At 45.0% G+C, this 11106-nt stretch overlaps 1 protein-coding gene across 1 annotated transcript in view; it reads right to left on the reverse strand.

Annotated features, from left to right (window-relative positions):
* The window catches only part of HK2 (hexokinase 2), a 24502-nt gene extending 13402 nt beyond the window's left edge, over positions 1-11100 (reverse strand). Inside the window, exon 1 of the mRNA XM_028496797.2 lies at positions 5031-11100. Within this exon, the coding sequence (XP_028352598.1) occupies positions 5031-5172 (142 nt within the window). The 5' untranslated portion in view covers positions 5173-11100. The remainder of the gene's footprint in view (positions 1-5030) is intronic.
* Between the last annotated feature and the right edge of the window lie 6 nt (positions 11101-11106).

The raw sequence follows: 11106 nt of genomic DNA on the forward strand, positions 1-11106 counted from the left end.
AGATTGCTTTTGCTATTTGGGGTCTTTTGTGTTTCCATACAAATTGTGAAATTTTTTTTTCTAGTTCTGTAAAAAATGCTAGTGGTAGTTTGATAGGGATTGCATTGAATCTGTAGATTGCTTTGGGTAGTAGAGTCATTTTCACAATGTTGATTCTTCCAATCCAAGAACATGGTATATTTCTCCACCTATTTGTATCATCTTTAATTTCTTTCATCAGTGTCTTATAGTTTTCTGCATACAAGTTTTTTGTCTCCTTAGGTAGGTTTATTCCTAGATATTTTATTCTTTTTGTTGCAATGGTAAATGGGAGTGTTTTCTTAATTTCACTCTCAGATTTTTCATCATTAGTGTATAAGAATGCCAGAGATTTCTGTGCATTAATTTTGTATCCTGCTACTTTGCCAAATTCATTGATTAGCTCTAGTAGTTTTCTGGTAGCATCCTTAGGATTCTCTATGTATAATATCATGTCATCTGCAAATAGTGACAGCTTTACTTCTTCTTTTCCTATTTGGATTCCTTTTATTTGTTTTTTTTTCTCTGATTGCTGTGGCTAGAACTTCCAAAACTATGTTGAATAAGAGTGGTGAGAGTGGGCAACCTTGTCTTGTTCCTGATCTTAGTGGAAATGGTTTCAGTTTTTCACCATTGGGAACAATGCTGGCTGTGGGTTTGTCATATATGGCCTTTATTATGTTGAGGAAAGTTCCCTCTATGCCTACTTTCTGCAGGGTTTTTATCATAAATGGGTGTTGAATTTTGTCAAAAGCTTTCTCTGCATCTATTGAGATGATCATATGGTTTTTCTCCTTCAGTTTGTTGATATGGTGTATCACGTTGATTGATTTGCCTATATTGAAGAATCCTTGCATTCCTGGGATAAACCCCACTTGATCATGGTGTATGATCCTTTTAATGTGCTGTTGGATTCTGTTTGCTAGTATTTTGTTGAGGATTTTTGCATCTATGTTCATCAGTGATATTGGCCTGTAGTTTTCTTTCTTTGTGACGTCTTTGTCTGGTTTTGGTATCAGGGTGATGGTGGCCTCATAGAATGAGTTTGGGAGTGTTCCTCCCTCTGCTATCTTTTGGAAGAGTTTGAGAAGGATAGGTGTTAGCTCTTCTCTAAATGTTTGATAGAATTCGCCTGTGAAGCCATCTGGTCCTGGGCTTTTGTTTGTTGGAAGATTTTTAATCACAGTTTCAATTTCAGTTTTTTGACAGGCTTTATCTAGTGAAGAGTCACTGGTCCTCACTGCCACATTCCATAACTCACAGCCCAACTAACGAAATATAAAACTCAAAACCTTGATGTTGAACACTTTCAATTATATTCCCTCATGTTCCCCTCCTAGTTCCATGTTCTTTCTCTCTCTCCAGAAGCAACCCCTATCATTTATCTGGTACACATTTTCCAGTTTATATCCTAACAATTTTAGGATGTGTGTGTGTCCATGAGCAACATACAGCATTACTTGGAGAGGTTTTTGTTTTTGTTTTTTTTTGTGTTACGCGGGCCTCTCACTGTTGTGGCCTCCCATTGCGGAGCACAGGCTCGCGGAAGCACAGGCGCAGCGGCCATGGCTCATGGGCCCAGCCGCTCTGCGGCATGTGGGATCTTCCCAGACCGGGGCACGAACCCGTGTCCCCTGCATCGGCAGGCGGATTCTCAACCACTGCGCCACCAGGGAAGCCCCACTCTTTGATTTTTAAATGTATCCATATTTATACATGGTCGTTTTTGTAACACGCTATATTGTATACCATCACATGCACAGTCTATAAACTGTTCCCAATATGCTGTCATTATAAGCAGCACTGCCATGAACATTCTTAGATGTGTCTCCTCGAGTTCATATGGGAATCTGTTCAAGGTATAGTTGGAAGTAGAACTGCTAGTTGTCATATACATATATTTTCAACTTAACTAGTCACTGCCAACCTCACACTCCAGGCGAACCACTACCAATAGCTCAATACATATCCTTGAGACTTTACACACCTGTACACACATATATACGTATATGTGTATATATACATATTCTGTAAAATCACACATGTGATTTTACAGAATATGAATTTACATAAATCTATCTCATGCTTTATGATGGGTTGCAGAGGACTGTTTTCTGCATTAATTGACCAGTGCCCAACTGAGGGACATTAAGGGTTTTTCCCTCATTACAGTAAGTCAAGGAACTTTGTGCATAAATACACTGACACACTAGCTCAGGACATGTGTAGAACAGACCAGGACTACTGGATCCACCTCTTATTTTTACAAAGGAGAAAAGGCTGAGTCCCAGAGAGCTGGGATGAGGAGCTGGCCCACAGACCCCCCCCAGCAAATGAGGAATGAAAGGGCTGGGGACCCCATTTCCTACAGTCTGGTCTCTAGTACTCTAGGGGGCACCTGCTCTGCTTAAGTAAATAAAACATCCCAATACACAGTATTCCTTTCACACACTGTCTCCGTTTACACTGTAGAATCTGAGGTTATAAAGAGGTACTCTGGGTATCACAAAAGTCATGTAAAATCTCCCTGCTTCTGTGTGGAAAGAAGGTCAGGCAGACAAGTCTGGCACCAGACCCTCCCACCCCAAGAAGCCTACAGGAGTCAGCCTCTGGCTCCTGTCCTCAGTCCAGGCAACTCAAATGCATAGAAGCCAAAATCATGCCTGCTGCTCCACTGTGGGTAGAGGTGGGACAAAGACAGGCTCCAAGGACTCTGGCCTGAGGTCAGGGAAAGAGACTCAATGACCACACAATACAGCAACGGATGCATACTCTAGGAGGCAGTGGGAGGTCTCCACACTCCAATCTCAGGAAAGCAATGAGAAGAGAAAAAGTTGGCCCCATACCTAGTTCTCCCCAACAAACTTATTCACCTGCCTATAATCCAGGCCAGGCATCCACCCCCAACCCCATTTCAAAAAATTTCCACTGAGCATGTGCGTGCTCTGGTGCTGAGTGTACAGGCTCACACGTGCACATACACACATAATGTATCAAGTTCAGTCTTGATGCCTGGCCTTTGGCATATATGAGTTTGAATCCTGACTCAGCTTCTCATTAACTATATGACCTTAGGCAAGTTATCTGACCATCCAGGCTCCCAACTCCTCAACTTTAAAAAAAAAAAAAAAGTACTTAAAATTTGTACCTACCCTATAGGGTTTTGTGAAAAGTAAAAAAAAAAAAAAAAAAAAAAAGTACTTAAAATTTGTACCTACCCTATAGGGTTTTGTGAAAAGTAAATAAGTTACTACATGTAGGTGCTCAGAAAAGCTGTTAGCCCATAATATATATTTCGAAAATATTTAAGATACTTGCTTAGTGCTAGTGCCTGAAATAAAGACAAGGTCCCAGGTCTTAAGGAGCTAGTAAATTTATCAGAATGTCAAATAAAAACAGTAAAAGCAGGTGTGGCTGCCAGTCAGAGGGAGTGGTAGGTATAGTAAATGTTCCATTCTAGAGGGCACGTGAGGGATATCCGAGAATTGGAGGAGGCCCCTCACCTCAAGAAGCTCTTTGAAGGGCTGACACACACACACTCAGAACAATCCTGAACAAGGTCACACCCTCAACGTTGGGTTCCAAGGCTTTAGCAAACACATACTTATTTTAGAAATTGTAGAAAGGTACAAAGTCTTGTTAGATGAACCAGGTCCCCAAAGGCTCTCAAGCAAGTAAGCCTCAGGGACACAGACGTGATGGAAACACTGAAGGCATGTGGTGCAAACGAACAAGCCCTGTCCTGTGCCTTTCCCCGCCCACCCCTCCCCAGGGTTTCTCCGCAGATGCAGATGCTTCACCAGCAACCAGCCAGCATTTTGGACTTCTGTCCTCCCCCCGGTTCTCAGACTCTGTGCTTCCTGGTTCCTCCATCACCCTGGCAGCTGCCCCCTGGGCTCTTTCTCTCACCCTCTATATATAGGTAGCCATCCCACACCCTTCACCCCTCGTGGCCCCGAGGTACCTCATCTCTAAAATGAAGGGTTGTCATGAGGATTAAATGAAACAAACTGTGCGAAAGTGCTGGCACAACTTAGTTCCGTTCCCTTCTCTGAGGATGTTGCCACCCCTGGGCAGCTGGGCTCAACACCTTGGCATCACCTTTGAATCCTCTCTGGTCTCTGCCCACTACATTCCACCAGGGCCATGCCTTATGCTCTACCATCCACCCATCACCGCCCCCCTCCCCCACTCTGCATAAACTGCTGATGATGTGCATTACCAAGACAGTTCTGCTCACACCCCTCAAAAACTTTCAGTTACTCCCCAATGCCTATTACTGAAGAAAGACTCAGTGTTTCAGGTGTGCGTGCAAGGCCTTCTGAATCTAGCCCCAACCCACCTTCCAACTTCAGTCTCCATCATGTCCCTTTTCTCCAGTTTAATTAAATCACTTGCTGGGCAGTGCATCATGAAATAGACTCTGTATCCAAATAAGGGGATAACACAAAGCTTGACAGGTTCTAATTGCACAGTTTCAGAGCCTTTAATACCTTAATATGTACCATGTCTCTTTCACATTCTTCCAAGTTTATTTGGACTTCTAGTAGTCTTTATTCATGGAGTTCAAAACACAGTCTAGAACAATCTATACCACACTGTTTCTCCAACAAGTCTGTGGAATGTGCCAGTTAGATGGGCCCGAGAGTGACTGACATGGCCTATGACCGTGACCATATTAGGCACGTTTGTTGTTCATCACTTTCATTGTGTGCAATCTCAGTGAAGCTGTAAAATCCCAAACTGAGCCAAACAGCCTTTCTCAGCACATGGATGGGAAACAAATGGCTGACAGCAGTACCCCGGCAGGGCTGACAAAGATTTACTTCTCCCTTGACTGCCAGGACTTCCATTCAGATCCCTGCATGCTTAAGTTAACAAGGGTTGGCTTCTGAGGCTTGAAACCAAAGAACCTTCACTGTTGTATATAGTTCTTTGGGTCCCTAAGCAAAGTTACCCAAATCTCTCCCAGGCAATGGAGCACCCAGAGCCTTCCCCCAGGGGTATAGTACCTGTCCCATCTGGAGTAGACCTCACAAAGGTAGGCAGCATTTTTACTGAAGCAGTGGGGTGGGTGGTAACTCCAAGCCCTTTCTCCATCTCCTTGCGGAACCGCTTAGCAATCTCCAGAAGGGTCTCATCAGAAAGACGCATGTGGTAGAGATACTGGTCAACCTGAAAGAGAGGAAAATGAGAGTAGCAACCTATATGTTAAATGAATTATGGTATGCATCTACATCATGGAACATCACTCAGCTCCTCAAATGGATAAAATCTGTTATGTACAGAAGGTTATTATTAAAGACCATTTAACCAGACTCTATGACAGGACTTTGTCTTTAAAAAAAAAAAAAACTAAACTAAAAATTAAAATTAAATTTTATTTCTGGAGAATGTTAAAGACCAGGGGAAAGGCCAGTTAGGGAAAAGAAGAGTTCTTTTCAGAAATGTTGAGCTTAAATGCCTATGACAACATCCCTGGAGCTGGGGTTCATTACTGGCCTTCATCTCTTGTCCTCCCCCACACTCATAAGGCCAGTCATGCCAACGCTATTACCCCTCACCACAGGCCAAGCAGCCATAGCCTCTTGCCTGGACTAATAAAATCCCCGATTCTACAATACTTTTACCTCTTCCATCCATTTTCCATCCCCAGACAGACTACTATTCCCCTACTTAAAACCTTTCAGTGACTTCCCATTGGCACCAAACCCTAAATCCTTCCAAGGCCCTACCTATATAGCCTGGCCTCTCCCACTCCCCATCTTACTGTGTGCCTCTGCACTCCTTGTGCAGATCAGCCTTGGTTCAGTCCCCCAACTCACCCAACTTGCCCTTCCCTGCCTAGAAGACTGTTCATGCAGGCCCCACAGCAACTCACCCTGCTCTTCATCTGCGGATCCCTTACCAATCCTTCGGGCCTCTCTGCATGGAGGCCTTCTCTACACTCCCTAATAAAACAATCAGGCGCCTTCTCTACTCTGCCTAATAAAACAATCAGGCTTCACTGTTTTTTCTGCAAACTCAGACTTTTCCCTTCACAACACCATCCCCAATTTGGAAATACATATTTATTAGTGTCCAAATTATAAGCACCAAGGGCAAGAAGAACCATGACTATTTGTTCACCCTTGCACCCCTGGAGCCTAGCACACTGCCTGACACATTAATAGAGGCTCGATACACGTGGTAAAGCAAGCTCCCCTATCCTCAGAGGCAGAGGCAGCTCTCCCTAGTCATTTCATTTACCTTGCTTCCAACATAAATTTACAAGAACTTTTCCCAGATTTAACACCAGGAGAAAGAAAAACAACAGGAGTCCCCCTCAGACAGTCTGCTTCTTGAAAGCTCTCATCTGCCCCAGCTATGGATAGTCCCAGTTTTCTCCTATCAGGAAAAGGTCTGATAGAAATCCATCCAAGGAGGCGCACAAGTTTCCACAATATCCCTGTTCTCAGCAGCAGTGTCCAGGACAGGTAAGGCTGCTGGCCACAAAGGGTAGGAGTAGAATCAGGACCCTTGGACCAGGTCATAGCTGTGCCCTCAAGGTATGAGGGTGGTGGTCCTGGTACTCCCAGCCTCATCAGCAGACTGGGGGACCAGAAGGGACCCTGGTCTTCCCAGCTTCAAAACTCCAGGATTCCCAAGGGCAAAGCTTGGCCGATGACCACTACCACAGCTTGTCATGCAGGGTTTTAAATTTGCAGAAGTGAGGATTTTCCCAAATTCCCTTGCTGCCAGCCTTTATTAAAGAGCTACAGCAGACATCTAACTCCATTGGTCTAAACCAGGATGACTCCAACCATCCATTCTGCTTTCTGATTTCAGGCTCCTGGCACCTCGATTGCCTTGAGTCCGCTGTCTGCCTCAGCCTCCTAGGGCTGTGGGGCACCAGCCCTCACCCCAAGCTGGGTCACTGATCTGGGCTCCCTACAATCCTGGGGAGCCAGGGTGCTCCTGAGGAGGCTGGCCACCCCCACAATGACATTTGAGGCTCCCAGGAGGAAAAAGCATACAGCCTCAGACAAGCTCTCTCCCTATTGGTGCAGTGGGAGACAAATCGCTGGAGACTCTGAGCCCAAGGCAATTTAAATCACCCCAGAGGCCTCCTGTTCCAAACCCAATGACGCCTGGGCTGGCCCAGGAACACTACATTATGGCTTCCACATCTCAGTGCTAGCATACAAAGTCCCAGCCACCAGACCAGAGGCCAATGCCAAGCCGCGCCCAGGTACAGCCTGAGATGCCCTCAGAGGCAATAGTAATAACAGCAAACCCTTCAGCAAAACCTGTTTTCAAGGTTTTATACCCATTAACTCATTTAATCCTCATAACAGCCCTGTGAGGTAGGTAGTGTTATCTCCTCCATTCTACCAAAAGGGAAAGGCAACATGCCCAAAATCACACAGGTGCAAAAAGCTAAGCCAGGACTGGACAGGGCAGCCCAGCTCATCTGTGCTCTTGTCTGCTCTGCTTGATGAACGCCCCTCTCTGCTGAACAGCAGGGTCTATACAGGCCAAATGGCACTAAAGTACATTCAGGCTGGCCATGTCCACTAAAAGGCCATCTTCTATTCCAGTCATCCCACCACACAGATATGAAGGGCAAACAGTGGAGGGCATGGCCCATGGGGCTGCCCTAGCAGGTCAGAAGGCAGCAGACATATCTCTGGACATTATCATGAGTTTGACACATGACTAAGTTGGAGCTCCCACATTACTACTTTCCCAAAGAGAAGAGAGGTCCAGAGGCCTCACTGCCACCCACCCCCACCTCCATGGATGTCTCCGGATGTTGCAAAGGAAGCAAGAGAGTTCCTGTGTGGGAAAGCAAAGCCTGTACTGCCTTGTTAAGAGGCTGCACTGTCACTTCTTGGAGTGTGAGGTCACGTGCACAAAAGAGCAAATGTGGAATGTCCATAATTCTACAGCGGCCATGCTTAATTTAACTTTGATGTTTGAACTGCTACAAGGCTTGTTGGAAATCCAGTCTTAACTCTCAAAGAACCTAACAAGTTAAACAGTCAGACTTTACTCAAATCATGTTGCCCTTTACCCAGGAGATTATAATCATCTTTCAGTGTTCAGTGACAGACAAAAACGATGATGATGATGAGCGTTACAGTAGCTAAACATTTACCAAGCATTTCTTACCTGCCAGAAACCATCCTATGGGTTTAACTGACTTGACTTCCATTGTTCTTTTGTAATACTTCTACATCCCTGTTTTACAGGTCACTTGGTGAGGGGCAGAACTAGGATTCAAACTGAGGTATCTGGCTCGAAAGCCAGGCCCTTAGGACCACCACCGTCCCCTTTCCTGTGGACCCCCTTAGTGCGGGAGGGCACTCTCTGCCCTGTAGTTTCTTGGATGACCTCAGTGCTTTGATTTCCTCTCCATCAGATGAGACTAAGAGAAAGGATATGGGACAGCTATGAAAAATGCAACTATAGCACTTTGCCCCAAAATTCTTCTCTTTGGGCCATGATGATGGGCATGATGATGTATCCTCCGTGAGTTTCTTAGGGCCACTCAGGGAGGGATGATTAATCACCTGATGTTACAGTTTCCTAAACACACCACTGAGGCCCACCTAGCCTTGGTCAGCACTGCTGTGCTGAGTGAAGGGTAGCCAAGGGAAGCAGAAGTCAGAAACAAGAAGCAGTCTCCATACAAAGACCTTTTTCCAGGATTGGGAAGGAAGGAAATGCACTTGGCATAATCCTGCCAACTTTCACTCACAGTGCAGCCAGAGGGAGGGAGCACAAGGAAGGCGCAAAGTCATGGGAGAATGTCATTAATGTTACCAAATGTAAACAGCATAGTAAGACTATGGCTAAAAAATACTAACTCTTAGAAGGGATCTTGGGGTAATGTGAGTTCAAAATCCCATTGAACATAGCATTTGAGTTTATCTAGTTTGTCCCTCTCACCCCAATAGTCATCAGGCCTAGGTTTGAATGCTTCCAAGCATGACAGGCTCACCACTTCTCAAAGTTGTTTAGCTTCTACTGTTGGTCAGCTCTAGTTATTAGAAAGCTTTTCCTCAATCTGAGATAAATCTACTTTCTGATAATTTCCATCTATTCTCTATTCTGCCACTTGGGATAATAGTTCCCAAACTTGGCTGCACATTAGAATGACACATTAAGAATTCCAAAGAGCTATTCCAGACTAATCAAACTGACACCTTTAGGTCTGTCTGGGTGCTCAAACATCTCCCCCTCTCCTTTGGCTGGTATCCACCATGTCAATAATGTAATAATGATGGGCTATGTTCTGGTCAACACTGCTCAAGGTCATTTTTACCACTTTCTGCCTGGGATCTTTGAAAGTCATTACTTAAGACATTAGGCTAAAGTGTGAAATAATCCTGTGTTGATCCTGGGTGCTGGGAGTTGGAGAGACAAACCCTGTACTTGTTGGAAACAAATTTCAGTTGTTGGAAACTATCAAAGTAGAAACATTCAAGCCAACCCTTATTTAGTAGCTGGTTGTGGTGAAGTACAGTCTGTGGCATCAGAAAAATCAGTGTTCAAATCCTGGCTCTAGCATTTGTACAGGTGTCTGAGTCCCAGTTTCCTCCCTCTAAAATGGGAGGACTAGCGCTCACAACAGAGTCACTGGCATAAATGAGGTGATGTATGTAAAGCTCTCTATCTATCTAACCTTTTTTTCTACCCGTTTTCCTCTTCTTCTCCCGGACTCATCTCTGCCAAGTGGCACCCTCAGAGGATCGAGGACATTTCTTAACCCTATTTAGTCATATTGGGGTTAGCAAAACAGGGGCTGGTTCCCCAAATTGCTCCTTCTCTTTCTGCGGTGGGTGTGTGGCCTATCACACTGGGCTGCTCCTCTTTAAATCTCTATCAGGAATAAAGAAGGAAAGGAGGGTGCATTCCAGGCTGGGGAAACAGAGGCTGGCCAGAAGCAAAGCCTGGCTGAGGTATGGGAAGGCCACTTGCCTACCCAGAGACAAGGGACAAAAGAGAGATAGTAGTTTTAGATACATCTATTTAGCAATCTTGAGATTAGAACTTCCTCACTGGGCAATTCTGGTCAATTTCTTTCTTCCCATAACATACCAGTCCATGCCTGCCTCCTCTACAGAACTGTGGGTACAGGCAGGAGAAGTTCTAAAGAGAAACTGAAAACAAGCAGGACCCTTTAGGGCCTTCCCGGGTACAAAAGCTTTTCCGAGTCCTGGTTCATATTTGTGGGAAAAAGGCTTCAGCCTCCTAGACTTTCGAAGAGTTCTAAAGGGCAGATTCAAACAGTTACTAACTAGGGAAGGGAGGGAATGCAGAAACAAAGGAGAAGCAGTCAAGGAACAATAGTGCAGCGATAAAGCAGAGTCCTGGTTCCTCCTCAAGGGATACACATAGCAATTATCTCTGAGTTCTTCTGCAAGAACTAAGGTCCCCATCCAGATGGAGGATGGGAACTTCAGTCTCAGCACAAGATTCCTGGAGCACCGCCCAGTTACCTCACCACCAACCAATCAGAAGAAAGTCACACACCTTGCATCCCTCACCCCAAAATTTGCCTATAAAAACTCTTCCCTGAAAACATTCAAGGGAGTTCAAGTCTTTTAAGCACAATCCACCCATTTTCCCTGCATGGCCCTTGCAACAAACCTTTCTCTGCTCCAAACTCCAACATTTTGGTGTATTTGGCCCCACCGTTTGTCGGGCACACGAACATATGTTCAACAACAAAATTAACCCCATACCATTTATGAAATAAGATAACACCCCAAACGGAAACCCCATCTCAAGTGCCCACAGTTTCCTCCAGACTAGCACTAAAGAGGGGAAACTGTGTCATAGCAATGATGCAAGGAATGGAGGAAGCAGAAGATCACCCTTGTAGAGGCTCCACTTCAAAGTGTGCAGTGGCTCAGGTGTGGCAGACACAGCCCCAGCCTGGTATGAGGAAGCCCAGAAAGGAAAGTCTGGAGGTGAGAGCCAGAAAGGAACCTCAGAGAAACTGAGGTCAAGGTAACAGCCTTGACTAAGGTCACAGAGTTGACACTAGAATCTGGATCACCCAGATCCCTTACTCTATTGTCAGAAACAATAAATGAT

The sequence above is a fragment of the Physeter macrocephalus genome, chromosome 12 (genome assembly GCF_002837175.3).
Source record: "Physeter macrocephalus isolate SW-GA chromosome 12, ASM283717v5, whole genome shotgun sequence".
Taxonomy (NCBI): domain Eukaryota; kingdom Metazoa; phylum Chordata; class Mammalia; order Artiodactyla; family Physeteridae; genus Physeter; species Physeter macrocephalus.